This window comes from Ranitomeya imitator, chromosome 9 (assembly GCF_032444005.1).
Source record: "Ranitomeya imitator isolate aRanImi1 chromosome 9, aRanImi1.pri, whole genome shotgun sequence".
NCBI classification, from domain to species: domain Eukaryota; kingdom Metazoa; phylum Chordata; class Amphibia; order Anura; family Dendrobatidae; genus Ranitomeya; species Ranitomeya imitator.
Genome location: NC_091290.1, coordinates 151079953 through 151104000, shown reverse-complemented (window position 1 = coordinate 151104000; position 24048 = coordinate 151079953). Strand labels below are relative to the sequence as shown.

General features: G+C 45.3%; 1 protein-coding gene across 3 annotated transcripts in view; it reads right to left on the bottom strand.

The window, feature by feature from the left end:
- The window catches only part of GSE1 (Gse1 coiled-coil protein), a 347096-nt gene that overhangs the window by 192505 nt on the left and 130543 nt on the right, over positions 1-24048 (bottom strand). For all 3 annotated transcript variants that reach the window (XM_069739421.1, XM_069739423.1, XM_069739424.1), the window contains exon 2: positions 18969-19122. In XM_069739421.1, coding sequence (XP_069595522.1) covers positions 18969-19122 — 154 coding nt within the window. The remainder of the gene's footprint in view (positions 1-18968; positions 19123-24048) is intronic.

Below are 24048 nucleotides of genomic sequence, written 5' to 3'. Positions count from 1 at the left end.
GGGGACTTGGCCAGTGCACACAGGTTTCCCACTCAGAAACACCTGCTAAGGTCGCCCTGCCAAGGGCCAACGACTGCTGGGCTGCGGTGAGCGAGCAAACAAAAGCTTCCTGCAGCAAGAAGGAGCCTGTGCCGCCGAGGGAGCAGGTGAGGCGAGAGGCGCTTATATGGCTGCGAGGCAAAACGCTTCCACATTAACTCCTTCACACCTGAAAAAAATGAACATGAGCTGCATAAAGGCAGGAGAGGAATAACACATACATGTTCTTGCACGATCTGTTACGATTTTGCTGCAGTTTCTTCCTCATATAGAAAATTCTAGAAAAAGAGCTTAATAAATATTCCTTTATTGCCATCGACTTTGACAAAGCATCACATATTAGACGCTATTATAATCGCAAACATAAAGGCATGTTCACATCCTGCGCCTGCAAAACAGCGAGCATCATCTGCTAAATGCAGCCGCCTAAACTGCAAATAACTCATAATCCCTAACCCCATAATCAGTGACGGAGATCACAACAATGCATGGGGCTCAGTCATCACTCAATCCAGCCGAGCATGCAGACACTGAACCAGCAGGGGGCGCTCAGGTCCTGCTGCGGAGCCACAGGTTGCAGAACATTGCTTTGGACCATTATAGGATCATCTCCACAATTGTCTTGCATGCAGTGCTCCTCCTGCACAAAAGGCGATAACCAGGCAGCTCTTTGGGACCTTCGCACCATTACAGGGTTAACAAGTCCAGACTACCCAGAATTCCCCCTGCTGCGCTGTACACACAGAGCTCATTAATCCTCATCTCCCTGCAGCACCCAGCGGAGCGGTTAACCCTTTGCACCAAGGCTTTGTCTCAGCTCCAATGGCGAGTCTGCTCTTGAGAGCTATCATCTGGCAAACTTTTCCCATCCATTATCCCACTGGGCAGCAGAGAACGAGAAATTAAACAGCGGCACTAGAGGGTCCCAAGGTGTCAGAAGGAAAAAACATAATTATACAACTCCCACCATGCAGGATCCCGGGAAAGCCTGGTAAATGTAGAAGATCCAGATTCTGTAGAGAAGTCTGTACCGTTGTTCACCCTCCCGCTAGCTCTGGGCCACCACCATCACTCACCCTCCCGCGAGCTCGAGGCCACCAGCATTGCTCACCCTCCTACTAGCTTGAGGCCACCACCGTTGCTCACCCTCCCGCTAGCTCATGGCCACCACCATTGCTCACCCTCCAGCTTCTCGCGGCCACCACTACTGTTCACCCTCCCACTGTCTCGGGGCCACCACTATTGTTCACCCTCCTGCTAGCTTGGGGCCGCCAACATCACTCACCCTCCCGCTAGCTCGGGGCCACAAGCATTGCTCACCCTTCTACTAGATGGGGCCACCACTGTTGCTCACCCTCCCGCTAGCTCGTGGCCACCACCATTGCTCACCCTCCAGCTTCTCGTGGCCACCACCATTGTTCACCCTCCCGCTGTCTCGGGGCCACCACTATTGTTCACCCTCCCGCTAGCTCGGGGCCACCAGCATTGCTCACCCTCCTATAAGATAGGGCCACCATCGTTCCTCACCCTCCCGCTAGCTCGGGGCCACCACCATTGCTCATCTTCTCGCTAGCTCGGGGCCACCACCAATGCTCACTCTCCAGCTTCTCGCGTCCACCACTGCTGTTCACCCTTCTGCTAGATTGAGGCCGCCACCATCACCCACCCTCCCGCTAGCTCGGGGCCACCAGCATTGCTCACCCTCCAACCAGCTTGGGGCCAACACCGTTGCTCACCCTCCTGCTAGCTCGGGGCCACCACCATTGCTCACCTTCTCGCTAGCTCGGGGCCACCACCATTGCTCACTCTCCAGCTTCTCGCGGCCACCACTACTGTTCACCCTCCCGCTGTCTCGGGGCCACCACTATTGTTCACCTTCTCGCTAGCTCGGGGCCACCAGTATTGTTTACCCTTCCGCTGTCTTGGAGCCACCACTATTCTTCACCCTCCCGCTGTCTTGGGGCCACCACTATTCTTCACCCTCCCACTAGCTCATGGCCACCACTGTTGCTCACCCTCCCTCTGTCTCGGGGCCACCACTGTTGCTCAGCCTCCCGCTGTCTCGGGGCCACCACTGTTGCTCACCCTCTCGCTGTCTCGGGGCCACCACTGTTGCTCACCCTCCCTCTGTCTCGGGGCCACCACTGTTGCTCACCCTCCCTCTGTCTCGGGGCCACCACTGTTGCTCACCCTCCCTCTGTCTCGGGGCCACCACTGTTGCTCACCCTCCCTCTGTCTCGGGGCCACCACTGTTGCTCACCCTCCCTCTGTCTCGGGGCCACCACTGTTGCTCACCCTCCCTCTGTCTCGGGGCCACCACTGTTGCTCACCCTCCCTCTGTCTCGGGGCCACCACTGTTGCTCACCCTCCCTCTGTCTCGGGGCCACCACTGTTGCTCACCCTCCCTCTGTCTCGGTGCCACCACTGTTGCTCACCCTCCCTCTGTCTCGGGGCCACCACTGTTGCTCACCCTCCCTCTGTCTCGGGGCCACCACTGTTGCTCACCCTCTCGCTGTCTCGGGGCCACCACTGTTGCTCACCCTCCCTCTGTCTCGGGGCCACCACTGTTGCTCACCCTCCCTCTGTCTCGGGGCCACCACTGTTGCTCACCCTCCCTCTGTCTCGGGGCCACCACTGTTGCTCACCCTCCCTCTGTCTCGGGGCCAACACTGTTGCTCAGCCTCCCGCTGTCTCGGGGCCACCACTGTTGCTCACCCTCTCGCTGTCTCGGGGCCACCACTGTTGCTCACCCTCCCTCTGTCTCGGGGCCACCACTGTTGCTCACCCTCCCTCTGTCTCGGGGCCACCACTGTTGCTCACCCTCCCTCTGTCTCGGGGCCACCACTGTTGCTCACCCTCCCTCTGTCTCGGGGCCACCACTGTTGCTCACCCTCCCTCTGTCTCGGGGCCACCACTGTTGCTCACCCTCCCTCTGTCTCGGGGCCACCACTGTTGCTCACCCTCCCTCTGTCTCGGGGCCACCACTGTTGCTCACCCTCCCTCTGTCTCGGGGCCACCACTGTTGCTCACCCTCCCTCTGTCTCGGGGCCACCACTGTTGCTCACCCTCCCTCTGTCTCGGTGCCACCACTGTTGCTCACCCTCTCGCTGTCTCGGGGCCACCACTGTTGCTCACCCTCCCTCTGTCTCGGGGCCACCACTGTTGCTCACCCTCCCTCTGTCTCGGTGCCACCACTGTTGCTCACCCTCTCGCTGTCTCGGGGCCACCACTGTTGCTCACCCTCCCTCTGTCTCGGGGCCACCACTGTTGCTCACCCTCCCTCTGTCTCGGGGCCACCACTGTTGCTCACCCTCCCTCTGTCTCGGGGCCACCACTGTTGCTCACCCTCCCGCTAGCTCGGGAATGCCACCATTGCGCACAGTCCCACTGGCTCAGAGCCGCTTCTCACCCCGGTTTTAAGTGCACCAATTTTATGTGCAGAATAAACTCTGACTTTACTGCGGCCTCTTATCTCTGTGATAAGAGCAGCGTCTGGTGCCATATGGAGGAAAGGTGCTGCACAATTACACGCCCCATCACAGAGTGGACACCGAGGCACAAAGCCCAGCAGGTTTACAGGGCTCATCGAATAACGCCAAATGATCACATCATGGAACAGTCTACAACTTGTAAGATCTCAGCTATGAGAAGTATCCGGCCCAACTTACTCTAGTCCAGACAATCATCTATGAGCTACATCTGTAGAAAATACAAATCTCTACAGTGGTGTTTGTTACAATGTATCAGTTTTGGAATTCACGTCGATTGCCAGATGGGATATACTGTAACAAACCAACAGCAGTGAAAAGTATTAGTTGAGGACAGTTTTCAGCCTCCGGGTTCTGTGATGTAGTCGTCCGTGTTGTGGCCGGGCAGCATCATCTCATTTTGAGCGATAGGTCTGATATTCTATAGTATAGCGACTTTCAGGGCTGCTCTGTGCCAATATCTAGTGCGGGTACCAAATAGCACGACAGGAAAGGGGTTAACAGGTATATAAGACAATGAATGGGTTAAAGCATCATTGGTGGGTACCAATGCCTACAATGTGGTTGTGGACAGCAGGCTCCCAGCACTGTGCAATGGTGCCCGCTCCTCCCTCTCTACATGCCCCCCGTGCCCAGGGATAAGTAAAACACACCCCAAGTGTGGCTGCTGCCCCAGCATGTCAGAAAGCAATAAGCTCGTCTGCTGAAATGGCTGTCACATCCTCACCTCTCTCACACCTCCATCAGACACACAGCGGGAGGACGGCTCCAATGTAATTCTCCGTGCCCTGCAGCCGTCACTCTCAATGAGGACTCCACACACTGGGAAGAGGAAGAAGAGTGGTAAGAAGAAAAGGAGAAGAGGGGGAGAAAGTAGGCACGAAGGAAGAGGAAAAGAAAAGTAGTCATAGAAGAAAAAAATACTAGGAGAAAGGAGGGAATGATGAGAAAATAGCAAGATGTAGACAAGGACACAGGAGGAAAAAAGGAGAGAGGAAAAAGTAAGAAAAAGAAGAGATAAAAAATATTGGAAGATGAAGAAGAAAGGAAGAAGTAGGGGTAAGACAAGATAAGAGATGAAATGGTGAAGGAAGCAAAGTAAAAAAGGGGTAAGAATAGGAGAAACAGGAGGGAAAGAAGGAAGGAGTTAATAAAAAGGAAATGGAGAAAAAAAAGAAGGACAAACAGAAAATGTCACAGGAGTAGGAAGACAAAAAAGGAGTATACAAGAAAAAAGTGAAAAAAGGAGAAATAAAAAAGAGATGTAAGATGAAAAAAGGAAGATGATTAAAAAGAAACAGGTAGGAAGAAAGGGAGACAGAATAAAGAGAAAGAAGGGAGAAGTGGGAAAGAATCAGGAATAGAAGAAAGAAAGGAAGACAGAGTATCAAGAAGAAAAGAAAGAAGATGATGATGAAAAAGATTATGATGGATGATAAAGGAGTGGAAGAAAGAAAGAAGAGGTGAAAAATAAGGAAGGAAGAAGGGAAATTGAAACCAAAGGAATAGAAGAAAAGGGGGTGGCTTTAGATGCCTCCTCCTAAGTCCTGACACAGACCACCACTTCTATACAGATCTGTGCTAATGATCCATCCGATCCCATCTATGTGACCAATCAGATCTGTCCGACTAACCACGGTCCGCAGAGAAGAGCGCCATCCGATCAGTCCGGACTGTAGATGGATGAGGTGCGTCCTCTGCGCCCCTTCTGTCACATACAGTACCTTCACTAACACACTGTAACAAACTATCACCAGAGAGACAGCCCTCATCTGGGAGAAGCATTAGGGCAGGATGAGCTGTTTAAAGTCTGAATGGTAAGACGTTTTCTTACTGACAATGACAGCAAGCAGAGATATTAAAAATAGCAAGAAAATAAGGAAAGGCCATTAGAAACCAAAGACAGTTTCATTTATGATTGAGCTTTATACATCAAAGCAAAAAAAAAAACATTTAGCCATAAAAAACGAAATCTGATGTTCAGTGTAACCCACCCACAATACAAGGCCCTGGCTCACAAGGTCCGAGGAGCTGACAATCCAATGCACAGTACACAGCGGATGACCCCCAGCTATCAGTGCCGCAGGAAGCAGCCATCCGGGGGGCTGCAGTCTCAGGACACAGAAGTGCTTTGCTCCTTCCTTCCCAGACACTTGTGCTACTATATGAATTACATACATAAAATCTCCCCAGAAGCAGCGGACGCGACATTTCACTCCGGCGATGACAAGCGAGCGCCGCCGACTACTGAGCTGGGAATTCAATTCAATGCATGACAACCTCACAAGACGCACAGAGTGGATTAAAAGGGTTAGAAGCCTTCACGAATGGATGCTCTATCCAATATCCCAGCTTATCCCGTCTATCAGCTCAAAACTCGCCCTCAAAGCCTCTATAACCCCACGTCCCCCGAGTCTGCAACCTGCACAGGTACAACAGGTTCAAGAGTTCACAGCTCCAAAATCCAGAGCATCCTCAAACACATCCTGCATTATCTTCTGGAGCTGCACTCACTATTCTGCTGGTGCAGTCACTGTGTACATACATTACTGATCCTGAGTTACATCCTGTATTATACCCCAGAGCTGCACTCACTATTCTGCTGGAGCAGTCACTGTGTACATACATTACATTACTGATCCTGAGTTACATCCTGTATTATACTCCAGAGCTGCACTCACTATTCTGCTGGAGCAGTCACTGTGTACATACATTACATTACTGATCCTGAGTTACATCCTGTATTATACCCCAGAGCTGCACTCACTATTCTGCTGGTGCAGTCACTGTGTACATACATTACATTACTGATCCTGAGTTACATCCTGTATTATACCCCAGAGCTGCACTCACTATTCTGCTGGTGCAGTCACTGTGTGCATACATTACATTACTGATCCTGAGTTACATCCTGTATTATACTCCAGAGCTGCACTCACTATTCTGCTGCTGCAGTCACTGTGTACATACATTACATTACTGATCCTGAGTTACATCCTGTATTATACTCCAGAGCTGCACTCACTATTCTGCTGGTGCAGTCACTGTGTACATACATTACATTACTGATCCTGAGCTACATCCTGTATTATACTCCAGAGCTGCACTCACTATTCTGCTGGTGCAGTCACTGTGTACATACATTACATTACTGATCCTGAGTTACCTCCTGTATTATACCCCAGAGCTGCACTCACTATTCTGCTGGTGCAGTCACTGTGTACATACATTACATTACTGATCCTGAGTTACCTCCTGTATTATACTCCAGAGCTGCACTCACTATTCTGCTGGTGCAGTCACTGTGTACATACATTACATTACTGATCCTGAGTTACCTCCTGTATTATACCCCAGAGCTGCACTCACTATTCTGCTGGTGCAGTCACTGTGTACATACATTACATTACTGATCCTGAGTTACCTCCTGTATTATACTCCAGAGCTGCACTCACTATTCTGCTGGTGCAGTCACTGTGTACATACATTACATTACTGATCCTGAGTTACATCCTGTATTATACCCCACAGCTGCACTCGATGTTCTGCTGGTGTAGTCACTGTGTACATACATTACATTACTGATCCTGAGTTACATCCTGTATTATACTCCAGAGCTGCACTCACTATTCTGCTGGTGCAGTCACTGTGCACATACATCACATTACTGATCCTGAGTTACATCCTGTATTATACTCCAGAGCTGCACTCACTATTCTGCTGATGCAGTCACTGTGCACATACATTACATTACTGATCCTGAGTTACATCCTGTATTATACCCCAGAGCTGCACTCGATGTTTTGCTGGTGTAGTCACTGTGTACATACATTACATTACTGATCCTGGGTTACATCCTGTATTATACTCCAGAGCTGCACTCACTATTCTGCTGGTGCAGTCACTGTGTACATACATTACATTACTGATCCTGAGTTACATCCTGTATTATACCCCAGAGCTGCACTCACTATTCTGCTGGTGCAGTCACTGTGTACATACATTACATTACTGATCCTGAGTTACATCCTGTATTATACCCCAGAGCTGCACTCACTATTCTGCTGGAGCAGTCACTGTGTACATACATTACATTACTGATCCTGAGTTACATCCTGTATTATACCCCAGAGCTGCACTCACTATTCTGCTGGTGCAGTCACTGTGTGCATACATTACATTACTGATCCTGAGTTACATCCTGTATTATACTCCAGAGCTGCACTCACTATTCTGCTAGTGCAGTCACTGTGTACATACATTACATTACTGATCCTGTACTGATCCTGAGCTACATCCTGTATTATACTCCAGAGCTGCACTCACTATTCTGCTGGTGCAGTCACTGTGTACATACATTACATTACTGATCCTGAGTTACATCCTGTATTATACCCCAGAGCTGCACTCACTATTCTGCTGGTGCAGTCACTGTGTACATACATTACTGATCCTGAGTTACATCCTGTATTATACTCCAGAGCTGCACTCACTATTCTGCTGGTGCAGTCACTGTGTACATACATTACTGATCCTGAGTTACATCCTGTATTATACCCCAGAGCTGCACTCACTATTCTGCTGGTGGAGTCACTTTGTACATACATTACATTACTGATCCTGAGTTACATCCTGTAATATACCCCAGAGCTGCACTCACTATTCTGCTGGAGCAGTCACTGTGTACATACATTACATTACTGATCCTGAGTTACATCCTGTATTATACCCCAGAGCTGCACTCACTATTCTGCTGGTGCAGTCACTGTGTGCATACATTACATTACTGATCCTGAGTTACATCCTGTATTATACTCCAGAGCTGCACTCACTATTCTGCTGGTGCAGTCACTGTGTACATACATTACATTACTGATCCTGAGTTACATCCTGTATTATACTCCAGAGCTGCACTCACTATTCTGCTGGTGCAGTCACTGTGTACATACATTACTGATCCTGAGTTACATCCTGTATTATACTCCAGAGCTGCACTCACTATTCTGCTGGTGCAGTCACTGTGTACATACATTACTGATCCTGAGTTACAGCCTGTATTATACTCCAGAGCTGCACTCACAATTCTGCTGGTGCAGTCACTATGTATATACATTACATTACTGATCCTGAGTTACATCCTGTATTATACCCCAGAGCTGCACTCACTATTCTGCTGGTGCAGTCACTGTGTACATACATTACATTACTGATCCTGAGTTACATCCTTTATTATACCCCAGAGCTGCACTCACTATTCTGCTGGTGCAGTCACTGTGTACATACATTACATTACTGGTCCTGAGTTACATCCTGTATTATACTCCAGAGCTGCACTCACTGTTCTGCTAGTTACCACGTTACATGGAGGACTGTATGAAGGATGGGGTTTATGGATAGGTGGTGTGTAGAGAGATAAATGGGGATGGCAGATGCGGAGTTCGGGGGTTGGGGGGATATAGTGGGATGGGGATCAAAGATCAGGATCTAAGACCCAGAAGTGATAATAATGGGAGTATTGCACTATATCCCCCTCCACAGGGAGATCCAGGAGGGAGCAGCAGGGGGAGAGTGGAGTGCAGCGCTCTGACTGAGATGAATGGAGAACTTAATGGAGCAGTGAGACAGAGTAAGACATTAAATGGGACATTAATAAGATGGAAGGAGCCGGTGACAGAAGTGTGAAGGGAGCTGGAGACTGAGCAGATGCAAAGGTGACAAGGAGCTAATTATACAGAGCAGGAGATGAGAGAGGGAGGGAGGCGCAGGCGAGGAGGAGGAGGAGGAGGAGGAGGAGGAGGACAGGGAGTGGGGCGCAATGACCGGGAACCTCACTCATGGAGACATCACTAATATGGGCTGATTGGGAGACAGTGAGAGGGTCACACAACGGGAAGGGGGGGCTGAGAGCAGACAGGAAATTAGGAAGGAGGAACATATCTGGGGGGCACTATATGGGGGAAGACAGTATAGAGGTGCACTCTGTGGGGGTGCATGATATAAAGAAGCACCCTATAGGGCCATCTGTATGGGGTGAACAATATAAAGAGGCACTCTATAGGGGCATCACTATTAGGGTGCACAGTAAAAAAGTGCACAGTATAGATGTTCACTCTATGGGGGTCCATAGTATAGAAGTGCACTCTGTGGGGGTGCACAGTATAGAAGTGCACTCTGTGGGGGCCCAGAGTATAGAAGTGCACTCTGTGGGGGTGCACAGTATAGAAGTGCACTCTGTGGGGGTGCAGATTATAGAGGTGCACTCTATGGTGGTCCAAAGTATAGAAGTGCACTCTAAGAAGGTGTGCAGTATAGAGGTGCACTTCATGGTGGTCCACAGTATAGAAGTGCACTTCATGGTGGTCCACAGTATAGAAGTGCACTTCATGGTGGTCCACAGTATAGAAGTGCACTTCATGGTGGTCCACAGTATAGAAGTGCACTTCATGGTTATCCACAGTATAGAGGTGCATTCTATGGGGTCCACAGTATAGAGGTGCACTATATGGGGGTGTACAGTATAGAGGTGCACTATATGGGGGTGCACTCTATGGGGTCCACAGTATAGAGGTGCACTATATGGGGGTGCACAGTATAGAGGTGCACTCTATGGGGTCCACAGTATAGAAGTGCACTTCATGGTTATCCACAGTATAGAGGTGCACTATATGGGGGTGCACAGTATAGAGGTGCACTCTATGGGGGTCAACAGTATAGAAGTGCACTTCATGGTTATCCACAGTATAGAGGTGCACTATATGGGGGTGCACTCTATGGGGGTCAACAGTATAGAGGTGCACTTCATGGTGGTCCACAATATAGAAGTGCACTTCATGGTTATCCACAGTATAGAGGTGCATTCTATGGGGTCCACAGTATAGAGGTGCACTATATGGGGGTGTACAGTATAGAGGTGCACTATATGGGGGTGCACTCTATGGGGTCCACAGTATAGAGGTGCACTATATGGGGGTGCACAGTATAGAGGTGCACTCTATGGGGGTCCACAGTATATAGGTGCACTCTATGGGGTCCACAGTATAGAGGTGCACTATATGGGGGTGCACAGTATAGAGGTGCACTTTATGGGGGTCCACAGTATAGAGGTGCACTATATGGGACTGTGCAGTATAGAGGTGCTCAGTCTAGGGGTGAACTCTACGGTATGCAATGACTAAAAACATTTAGTCTAAAACGTGTCTGCATCTACTCTATGTCTGGATTTTAATGGATTTGCAATAAAAAATAATTTTGTAAGGATTGCTGGCTGGGTGTACCTTCCTTTCCTTTTCAATTAACTCTATGGTGGTGCACTGTACAGAGTCACACTTACACAGGTGCTTCTCACAAAATTACAATATCATCAAAAAGTGAATTTATTTCAGTTCTTCAATACAAAAAGTGAGTCTCCTATATTCTATAGAGTCATTACACACAGAGTGATCTATTTCACATGTTTATTTCTGTTAATGTTGATGATTGTGGCTTACAGCCAATGAAAACCCAAAAGTAATTATCTCAGTAAATTAGAATAATTAACAAGAAACACCTGTAAAGGCTCCTACATTTTTATAAAGGTCCCTTAAGGTACCGTCACACATAACGATTTCTTTAACGATATCGTTGCTTTTTGTGACGTAGCAACGATATCGTTAACTAAATCGTTATGTGTGACAGCGACCAATGATCAGCCCCCTGCTGGGAGATCGTTGGTCGCTGGGGAAAGTCCAGGACCTTTTTTTAGACGCTGATCACCCGCTGACATCGCTTAATCGGTGTGTGTGATGCCGATCCAGCGATGTGTTCACTGGTAACCAGGGTCAATATCGGGTTACTAAGCGCAGGGCCGCGCTTAGTAACCCGATGTTTACCCTGGTTACCATTGTAAAAGTGAAAAAAAAAAACACTACATACTCACATTCCGGTGTCTGTCACGTCCCCTGCCTTCAGCTTCCCGCACTGACTGTGAGCACCGGCCGTAAAGCACAGCGGTGACGTCACCGCTGTGCTCTGCTTTACGGCCGGCGCTGACACAGTCAGTGCGGGAAGCTGACGGCGGGGGACGTGACAGACACTGGAATGTGAGTATGTACTGTTTGTTTGTTTTCACATTTACAATGGTAACCAGGGTAAACATCGGGTTACTAAGCGCGGCCCTGCGCTTAGTAACCCAATGTTTACCCTGGTTACCCGGGGACTTCGGCATCGTTGGTCGCTGGAGAGAGCTGTATGTGTGACAGCTCTCCAGCGACCACACAACGACTTACCAACGATCATGGCCAGGTCGTATCGCTGGTCGTGATCGTTGGTAAATCGTTTAGTGTAACGGTACCTTTAGTCTTTCAGAAGCTCCACAATCATGGGGAAGACTGCTGACCTGACAAATGTCCAAAAAGCGTCACTGACACACTCCACAAGGAGGGGAAGCCACAAAAGGTCATAAAGAAGCCGACTGTTCACAGAGTGCTGTATCCAAGCATATTAATGGAGAGTGGAGTGAAAGGAGAAAGAGTGGTAGAAAAAGGTGCACAAGCAACCGGGATACCGCAGCCTGGAAAGGATTGTTAAGAAAAGGCCATTCAATAATGTGGGGGAGATTCACGAGGAGTGGACTGCTGCTGGAGTCATTGCTGCACCACACACAGACGTCTCCAGGACATGGACTACAAGTGTCACATTCCTTGTGTCCGGCCACTCATGACCAATAGACAACGCCAGAAGTGTCTTACCTGGGCCAAGGAGAAGAAGAACCGGACTGTTGTCAGTGGTCCAAGGTCCCAGAGTCTGGAGGAGGAGTGGAGAGGCCACAATCCAAGCTGCTGGAGGTCTGGTGTGAAGTCTCCACCATCAGTGATGGTTTGGGATCCATGTCATCTGCTGGTGTAGGTCCACTGTGTCTTATCAAGACCAAAGTCAGCACAGCCGTCTACCAGGACATTGTAGAGCACTTCATGCTTCCCTCTGCAGACAAGCTTTATGGAGATGGAAATGTCATTCTCCAGCTGGATTTGGCCCCTGTCCACACTGCCAAAAGTACCAATACCTGGTGCAAAAACAACAGTATCACTGGGCTTGATTGGCAGCAAACTCCCCTGACTTTAACCCCATAGAGAATCTATGGAGTATTGTCAAGTGGAAAACGAGACACCAGACCCAACAATGCAGATGAGCTGAAGGCTGCTATCAAAGCAACCTGGGCTTCCATAACCCCTCAGCAGTGCCACAGGCTGATCGCCTCCATGCCACGCCACATTGATGCAGTTATTGATGCACAAGGACCCCCGACCAAGTATTGAGTGCATTTACGGAACACACATTTCTGGAGGGAACATTTCGGATTTTACAATCATTTTTTCAGTTGGTGTTATAAAGTATTCTAATTTACTGAGATAATGACTTTTGAATTTTCATTGGCTGTAAGCCAGAATCATCAACATTAACAGAAATAAACACATGAAACAGATCACTCTGTGTGTATTGACTCTGTATAATATATGAGATTCACTTTTTGTATTGAAGAACTGAAATAAATTCATTTTTAGATGATATTCTAATTTTGCGATAAGCACCTGTGTAAGTGTACTTTATACGGGTTTCATGTATAATGTTGCACGGTACAGGGGGTGCACTGTATACATAGTAACATAGTAACATAGTAACATAGTTAGTAAGGCCGAAAAAAGACATTTGTCCATCCAGTTCAGCCTATATTCCATCATAATAAATACCCAGATCTACGTCCTTCTACAGAACCTAATAATTGTATGATACAATATTGTTCTGCTCCAGGAAGACATCCAGGCCTCTTTTGAACCCCTCGACTGAGTTCGCCATCACCACCTCCTCAGGCAAGCAATTCCAGATTCTCACTGCCCTAACAGTAAAGAATCCTCTTCTATGTTGGTGGAAAAACCTTCTCTCCTCCAGACGCAAAGAATGCCCCCTTGTGCCCGTCACCTTCCTTGGTATAAATAGATCCTCAGCGAGATATTTGTATTGTCCCCTTATATACTTATACATGGTTATTAGATCGCCCCTCAGTCGTCTTTTTTCTAGACTAAATAATCCTAATTTCGCTAATCTATCTGGGTATTGTAGTTCTCCCATCCCCTTTATTAATTTTGTTGCCCTCCTTTGTACTCTCTCTAGTTCCATTATATCCTTCCTGAGCACCGGTGCCCAAAACTGGACACAGTACTCCATGTGCGGTCTAACTAGGGATTTGTACAGAGGCAGTATAATGCTCTCATCATGTGTATCCAGACCTCTTTTAATGCACCCCATGATCCTGTTTGCCTTGGCAGCTGCTGCCTGGCACTGGCTGCTCCAGGTAAGTTTATCATTAACTAGGATCCCCAAGTCCTTCTCCCTGTCAGATTTACCCAGTGGTTTCCCGTTCAGTGTGTAATGGTGATATTGATTCCCTCTTCCCATGTGTATAACCTTACATTTATCATTGTTAAACCTCATCTGCCACCTTTCAGCCCAAGTTTCCAACTTATCCAGATCCATCTGTAGCAGAATACTATCTTCTCTTGTATTAACTGCTTTACATAGTGCAGTCTACAGGTGCAGTCTATGGGGGAAGAAACACGTTTTAGTTGACGTAATATACACATCCTGTGGGAGAACAGTGAGGGGGTTACACTATTCAAATCCCCCCCCCCTTCAATCACCCCTCCTTATAGCTCCGCCTTTTCCACATTTTAAGTCCCTCCTTTTTTCACGACTCGCCCACACGGAGGGTCACCCATGCTGTGCTGTAGCCCTCCATGGATTGCAAGGGTGTGAATGACGGGGGGGGGGGGGGGGCGACACTGTCGGAGGTCATCTCATCCCCATCTCCCGCTGCGCCCACAAACACACAAACCGTCTCCCCCTTCTCCCAAGAGCGGATTGTGACTTGGAGCCGCTTGCTGACCGCCTGTCTGTCTGTTGCGGCTCCTGACTCACGGCAACTACTAATTTATTGACTGTAAATTAGGACCATTTTCCATCTCGGAGCCAAGAGAAGAGGGGGGAGCGGAGGCGCAGCCCAGAATGACAGACTCAGCCTCGTTTAACCTGTCCAGCGCTGCGCCCTAACTGTGCGCCATACAGATCGGTCAGCATAACAGCGCTTCATTCACATCCGACCTGCACTGTAAAGAATGGCGGTTTTCATGGCACTGTCCGGAGCCGCGGTTTATATAAATGCATGCCAACATAATGTAGCGTTTTTATTTTAGGAAAAACTGACACTAAATTTCACAGTGAGTTTCAAAAGTATCTGTCTCATTCTTGGAAGTTTACACTGTTCTGTTCCTCTCTTCTTGGAAAGATACGGAAGAATTGATAACTGGGTGTTAATGTTCCTTGTCTCGGTACACAATGCATGTGGGGAGTATGTTGGGACACCCCCATAATCGATAATGCCCAATTACCAATACGGCCGGCGCAAGAAAGATGCTTTTAAATCTGTCGGCACAGAATGACTGATCAGCCAAGTCCTGGCGCTCGGTGCCACCAAATAACTCTCCACCCAGCGCTACTTTGATTGGCAGGTTTGGATTTCTTTTTCCCTTAATAATAATGGTCTTCATTTATAAAGTGCATTTTGTGATTACTTGTGTTATCTTTGTCTAATATTTACCTTTGTTTGGTGATTGGAAACATTTAAGTGTGACAAACATGTCTCAGAACGGACTCCAGGCTGCTGCAATGTATCAGTGCAGAAACAATGTAACAAACTATCGGAAGAGGAAAGATCTGTGCTACTGATGTGTTCAGCTCACAATTGTTCAGACTGGATACACTGTAACAAATCCTCAGCCCTAAGGCCTCCTCCCTCCATAATACCGATCGAGCGTTAAAAAAAAAAACAGACACTGGCACTTTAAGAGGCCTGTCTAGCTTTCAGGTGCTCTACACCTCACACTAAGCAACAGCCCAGGACAGAAGCAGCACCTGGCGGGCGGCCACAGAACAAGCTCACCTGATGGAGGAGGGGTGAACACAACACCTGTCCTGGGCTCCGAGACAACAGGTGAAGCCAGACCTGATTCCACCTACAGCAGTGAAAGCAGCCATATACTGCACACACCTCGGGGCGACATCCTGCTGCCTGGATGCTGCAACAAAGTCCTCTCCACTAGTCAGTGCATTGTAACTGAATACATCATATCAGGGGTATAAAGGCTCTGACCTGCCAGCCAGTGATTCGTACATACATCCCAGAATCTAACACTTCTATGCTCCAGAGCATCACAGAGTGACTGCTGGTACAGTAGAGAATCCAGCGTCTGAGCGCTCTTACAGTAGAGAATCCAGCATCTGGGTGATCATACAGTAGAGAATCCAGCATCTGAGCGCTCTTACAGTAGAGAATCCAGTGTCTGATCGCTTTTTCAGTAGAAAATCCAGCATCTGGGTGATCATACCATAGAGAATCCAGCGTCTGAGCGCTCTTACAGTAGAGAATCCAGTGTCTGATCGCTATTACAGTAGAGAATCCAGCATCTGGGTGATCATACAGTAGAGAATCCAGAATCTGAGCGCTCTTACAGTAGAGAATCCAGTGTCTGATCGCTCTTTCAGTAGAAAATCCAGCATCTGGGTGATCATACCGTAGAGAATCCAGCGTCTGAGCGCTCTTACAGTAGAGAATCCAGTGTCTGATCGCTCTTACAGTAGAGAATCCAGCATCTGGGTGATCATACAGTAGAGAATCCAGAATCTGAGCGCTCTTACAGTAGAGAATCCAGTGCCTGATCGCTCTTACAGTAGAGAATCCAGCATCTGGGTGATCATACAGTAGAGAATCCATCATCTGAGCGCTCTTACAGTAGAGAATCCAGTGTCTGATTGCTCTTACAGTAGAGAATCCAGCATCTGGGTGATCATACAGTAGAGAATCCAGCATCTGAGCGCTCTTACAGTAGAGAATCCAGTGTCTGAGCACTCTTACAGTAGAAAATCCAGCATCTGAGTGATCATATCGTAGAGAATCCAGCGTTTGAGCGCTCTTACAGTAGAGAGTCCAGCATCTGTGCGCTCTTTCAGTAGATAATCCAGCATCTGTGCGCTCTTTCAGTGGAGAATCCAGCATCTGAGCGCTGTTACAGTAGAGAATCCAGCATCTGAGCGCTGTTACAGTAGAGAATTCAGTGTCTGAGCGCTCTTACAGTAGATAACCCATTGTCTGACCACTCTTAGAGTAGAGAATTCAGTGTCTGAGTGCTCTTAACAGTAGAGAATCCAGTGTCTGAGCGCTTACAGTAGAGAATCCAGCATCTGAGCGCTCTTACAGTAGAGAATCCATCGTCTGAGCGCTCTTACAGTAGAGAATCCATCGTCTGAGTGCTAATACAGTAGAGAATCCAGCATCTGAGCACTCTTACAGTAGAGAATCCAGCATCTGAGTGCTCTTACAGTAGAGAATCCAATGACTGAGCACTTACAGTAGACAATCCAGCGTCTGAGCACTCTTACAGTAGAGAAACCAGCGTCTGAGTGCTAATACAGTAGAGAATCCAGCATCTGAATACTCTTACAGTAGAGAATCCAGCATCTGAGCGCTCTTACAGTAGTGAATCCAGCGTCTGAGCTCTCTTACAGTAGGATCCAATTTCTGACCACTATTACATTAGAGAACCCAGTGTCTGAGCGCTCTTACAGTAGAGAACCCAATGTCTGAGCGCTATTACAGTAGAGAATCCAGCATCTGAGTGCTCTTACAGTAGAGAATCCAGCGTCTGAGCGCTCATACAGTAGAGAATCCAGCATCTGAGCGCTCTTACAGTAGAGAATCGAGTGTCTGAGCGCTCTTACAGTAGAGAATCCATCGTCTGAGCACTTACATTAGAGAATCCAGCGTCTGAGCACTCTTACAGTAGAGGATCCAGTGTCTGACCGCTATTACAGTAGAGAATCCATCGTCTGAGCGCTCTTACAGTAGAGAATCTATCATCTGAGCACTTACAGTAGACAATCCAGCGTGAGTGCTCTTACAGTAGAGAAACCAGCGTCTGAGAACTCATACAGTAGAGAATCCAGCGTCTGAGCGCTCGTACAGTAGAGAATCCAGTGTCTGAGCACTCATACAGTAGAGAATCCAGCATCTCAGCGCTCTTACAGTGGAGAATCCAGCATCTGAGCGCTCTTACAGTAGAGAATCCAGCGTCTGAGAGCTCTTACAGTAGAGAATCCAGCGTCTGAGGGCTCTTACAATAGAGGATCCAGTGTCTGAGTGCTATTACAGTAGAGAACCCAGTGTCTGAGCGCTCTTACAGTACAGAATCGACAGTGTGACTTCTGTTACAGTTGCTAGGTTGAGGGATGAGGTAACAGTGAACACTACGCCGCAACGGTTGAAGATGAGAAGATACAGAAATGATTAATCGGGGTCACCATCTATCATGTGAGGTGGTCGCTCTCTGCAGGTGTGGACCAGGATGCCACCAGGACACGACTACGGGGTTCTGTGTCCAGCACTGATTCACCGTAATAACCTGCAATAATCCTTATCCAACAAATGGAAGAAAAGATAACTCCAGCATCCAGTATATTCACACCCTGAGCGGATACCGTCCTAATAAACCTTTCATTATTTTAGGCAGTACAGTGTATACGGCAGTATATGTGAGGATGGTGTATACGGCAGTATATGTGAGGACGGTGTACATGGCAGTATATGTGAGGATGGTGTACATGGCAGTATATGTGAGGATGGTGTACATGGCAGTATATGTGAGGACGGTGTATATGGCAGTATATGTGAGGACGGTGTATACGGCAGTACATGTGAGGACGGTGTATACGCAGTACATGTGAGGACGGTGTATACGGCAGTACATGTGAGGACGGTGTATACGCAGTACATGTGAGGACGGTGTATACGCAGTACATGTGAGGACGGTGTATACGCAGTACATGTGAGGACGGTGTATACGCAGTACATGTGAGGACGGTGTATACGCAGTACATGTGAGGACGGTGTATACGCAGTACATGTGAGGACGGTGTATACGCAGTACATGTGAGGACGGTGTATACGGCAGTACATGTGAGGACGGTGTATACGGCAGTACATGTGAGGACGGTGTATACGGCAGTACATGTGAGGACGGTGTATACGGCAGTACATGTGAGGACGGTGTATATGGCAGTATATGTGAGGATGGTGTATACGTACATATATACATCACAGTATGGAGCATAAGGCACAGAAAGAGTTAACTGGCGCTGCGGTTGATCCTAGGGTGGGAGAGGAGCTGATCAGAGATCTGATCTGCTGAACACGGAATAGATATTGAACCAGCGCAGCATAACCGCATCCTACTGTGACACGTCAAGGAAATTTAGGAATCCCCCACAGGGCCCAGCGTCTTCCACGATATATCACAGCCTATCACATTACAGAGCACAGACATCTGCACAAATTATCATGGAAATAGCGCCACCTACTTGTAGTGCCTGGATCTGCACCCTCCACTTCTGAGCAGGAATCCTGAATGGGAGGCAGCGATGGGGGGTCCTTCACGGTCCTGGTGTTCTGTTCAAGTTCGGGGACCTTGGCTGCTGTGCTGCTGGGTCCAGACCTGCGGGAGGCCGAGCTACACTGAGCGAAAAATGACAGAAACACAATGTAAGAGAATGGAGACGGTAATACAGCAAACTACGGTATATACTGTATGTGACAAGGAAGACAAAAAAAGGCGACCACTGACCCCACACTCACCACCAACCCACGGGAGAACGATAATGTCACTACAGCCAGAAATGCCAAAGCCCAGGAATGGAAAGCTGCCATCTTTATTTATTAACATATATGCTTAAATATACTGGAATATAACTACTATAATGCTGCCCCTATATACAAGAATATAACTACTATAATACTGCTCCTATATACAAGAATATAACTGCTATAATACTGCCCCTATGTACAAGAATATAACTACTATAATACTACCTCTATGTACAAGAATATAACTACTATAATACTGCTCCTATATACAAGAATATAACTGCTATAATACTGCTCCTATGTACAAGAATATAACTACTATAATACTGCTCCTATGTACAAGAATATAACTACTATAATACTGCTCCTATGTACAAGAATATAACTACTATAATACTGCTCCTATGTACAAGAATATAACTACTATAATACTGCCCCTATGTACAAGAATATAACTACTATAATACTGCCCCTATATACAAGAATATAACTACTATAATACTGCTCCTATGTACAAGAATATAACTACTATAATACTGCTCCTATGTACAAGAATATAACTGCTATAATACCGCCCCTATGTACAAGAATATAACTACTATAATACTGCTCCTATATACAAGAATATAACTACTATAATACTGCTCCTATGTACAAGAATATAACTGCTATAATACCGCCCCTATGTACAAGAATATAACTACTATAATACTGCTCCTATATACAAGAATATAACTACTATAATACTGCCCCTATGTACAGGAATATAACTACTATAATACTGCTCCCTATGTACAAGAATATAACTACTATAATACTGCCCCTATGTACAAGAATATAACAACTATTATACTGCCCCTATGTACAAGAATATAACTACTATAATACTGCTCCTATATACAAGAATATAACTACTATAATACTGCTCCTATGTACATGAATATAACTACTATAATACTGCCCCTATGTACAAGAATATAACTACAATAATACTGACCCTTTATACAAGAATATAACTACTATAATACTGCCCCTATGTACAAGAATATAACTACTATAATACTGCCCCTATGTACAAGAATATAACTACTATTATACTGCCCCTATGTACAAGAATATAACTACTATAATACTGCTCCTATGTACAAGAATATAACTACTATAATACTGCTCCCTATGTACAAGAATATAACTACTATTATACTGCCCCTATGTACAAGAATATAACTACTATAATACTGCTCCCTATGTACAAGAATATAACTACTATAATACTGCCCCTATGTACAAGAATATAACAACTATTATACTGCCCCTATGTACAAGAATATAACTACTATAATACTGCTCCTATATACAAGAATATAACTACTATAATACTGCTCCTATGTACATGAATATAACTACTATAATACTGCCCCTATGTACAAGAATATAACTACAATAATACTGACCCTTTATACAAGAATATAACTACTATAATACTGCCCCTATGTACAAGAATATAACTACTATAATACTGCCCCTATGTACAAGAATATAACTACTATTATACTGCCCCTATGTACAAGAATATAACTACTATAATACTGCTCCTATGTACAAGAATATAACTACTATAATACTGCCCCTATGTACAAGAATATAACTACTATAATACTGCCCCTATGTACAAGAATATAACTACTATTATACTGCCCCTATGTACATGAATATAACTACTATAGTACTGCTCCTATGTAGAAGAATATAACTACTATAATACTGCTCCCTATGTACAAGAATATAACTACTATAATACTGCTCCTATGTACAAGAATATAACTACTATAATACTGCTCCTATGTACAAGAATATAACTACTATAATACTGCTCCTATGTACAAGAATATAACTACTATAATACTGCCCCTATATACAAGAATATAACTACTATAAAACTGCTCCCTATGTACAAGAATATAACTACTATAATACTGCTCCTATGTACAGGAATATAACTACTATAATACTGCTCCTATGTACATGAATATAACTACTATAGTACTGCTCCTATGTAGAAGAATATAACTACTATAATACTGCTCTTATGTACAAGAATATAACTACTATAATACTACCCCCTGTGTACAAGAATATAACTACTATAATACTGCTCCTATGTACAAGAATATAACTACTATAATACTGCTCCTATGTACAAGAATATAACTACTATAATACTGCTCCTATGTACAAGAATATAACTACTATAAAACTGCTCCCTATGTACAAGAATATAACTACTATAATACTGCCCCTATATACAAGAATATAACTACTATAATACTGCTCCTATGTACAAGAATATAACTACTATAATACTGCCCCTATGTACAAGAATATAACTACTATAATACTGCTCCTATGTACAAGAATATAACTACTATAACACTGCTCCTATGTACAAGAATATAACTACTATAATACTGCCCCTATGTACAAGAATATAACTACTATAATACTGCCCCTATGTACTAGAATATAACTACTATAATACTGCCCCTATGTACAAGAACATAACTACTATAATACTGCTCCTATGTATAAGAATATAACTACTATAATACTGCCCCTATGTACAAGAATATAACTACTATAATACTGCCTCTATGTACTAGAATATAACTACTATAATACTGCTCCTATGTACAATAATATAACTACTATAATACTGCCCCTATGTACTAGAATATAACTACTATAATACTGCTCTTATGTACAAGAATATAACTACTATAATACTACCCCCTGTGTACAAGAATATAACTAGTATAATACTGCCCCCTGTGTACAAGAATATAACTACTATAATACTGTTCCTATGTACTAGAATATAACTACTATAATACTGCTCTTATGTACAAGAATATAACTACTATAATACTGCCCCTATGTACAAGAATATAACTAGTATAATACTGCCCCCTGTGTACAAGAATATAACTACTATAATACTGCCCCTGTGTACAAGAATATAACTAGTATAATACTGCCCCTATGTACAAGAATATAACTACTATAATACTGCCTCTATGTACAAGAATATAACTACTATAATACTGCCCCTGTGTACAAGAATATAACTAGTATAATACTGCCCCCTGTGTACAAGAATATAACTACTATAATACTGTCCCCTATGTACAAAATACTGCTCCTATGTACAAGAATATATGCTGCGTATGCAGCATCAATAGTAAAAAGATTTAATGTTAAAAATAATAAAAAAAAAAAAAAAAAAAAAACCTGCTATTCTCACCTTCCGTAGTCCGACGATGCGCTCGTGCCTGCCGCCAGCTTCCGTTCCCAGAGATGCATTGCGAAATTACCCAGAAGACCTGTGATCTGGGTAATTTCGCAATGCATCCTGGGAACGAAAGATGGCGGTAGCCGCGTGCACATCGCCAGAGGTTCGCTGGATCTACGTTGGATCCTGGCAGGTGAGTATATAACTATTTTTTATTTTAATTAAACAGGGATATGGTGCCCACACTGCTAAATACTACGTGGGCTGTGTTAGATACGGCGTGGCTGCTATATACTATATGGCCAGTGTTAGATACTATGTGGGCTGTGGTCTATACTGCGTGGGCTGTGTTATATACTACTTGGCTGCTATATACTACGTGGGCAGTGTTATATACTATGTGGGCTGTGTCCTATACTGCATGGCTGCTATATACTATGTGGCCACTGTTAGATACTATGTGGGCTGTGCTATATATTACGTGGCCAGTGTTACATACTACGTGGGCTGTGTTATATACTGCGTGGCTGCTATATACTGTGTGGGCTGTTTTATTTACTGCGTGTCCTATATTAACTCATCGGGTATTCTACAATATTTATGTATGTATATAGCAGCCACATGGTATATACCACAGGCCACGTAGTACGCCTATATACTATGTGGCCTGTGCTATATACTATGTGGCTGCTAGTTACATACATACATATTCTAGAATACCCGATGCGTTAGAATCGGGCCACCATCTAGTAACTATTATAATACTGCTCCCTGCCCCTGTACAGAGCTGCCCCTAGTGGTGGTAGTTGGTAATACTCTTCCTCACTCTGTAGCAGCACAGCTAGTAGAGTGAGAGCAGATTCAGATGAAAAAGGTTTAATGATGTCCCTATGAGTGTAATAAGTTAATATTCGGGGGGCAGCAGCTTGTGACCCTTGCTCCCTAGAGATCTCCTGGCTGTGTACCAGGGCTCTGCTTTGTGTGACATCAGTAAACCTACATGTAAACAGAAGTTCTTGCCACAAATATTTAAGATAAAATGTTCAACTTTAATTTAGAAAAATTCATTATTTAAAAACAAATAAAAATGGGGAAAATAAAAGCAGACACCACACCTGCAGGACATGTTACCACTCACAGATATACTGTTTTCTCATACCAAAAAATTGTTTCATGTATATTGCAATGCCTATGGGTTTAGAACAGCAATATATGTAACAAATCAACAATTAAACCAATCATTCCAATTTCACAAATATTCCCCCACATTTTGGTATCTATTAGCCCATATGTAACTGATGCACAAAAAGTAAAAATAGCCAAACGCTAATACGTTAAATTCATATCAAAAAATTAATTCATCTGGTCAAAAAAAACCTAGAGCACAAAAGTGCTTATACAGCGACAAAGTGCATAGTGCCGATATAGAGTCTCAAGCATTGGACATAATATACAGATCAAACGTTAAAGTGCTAAAGTGCATAGTGCCGATATAGAGTCTCAAGCAT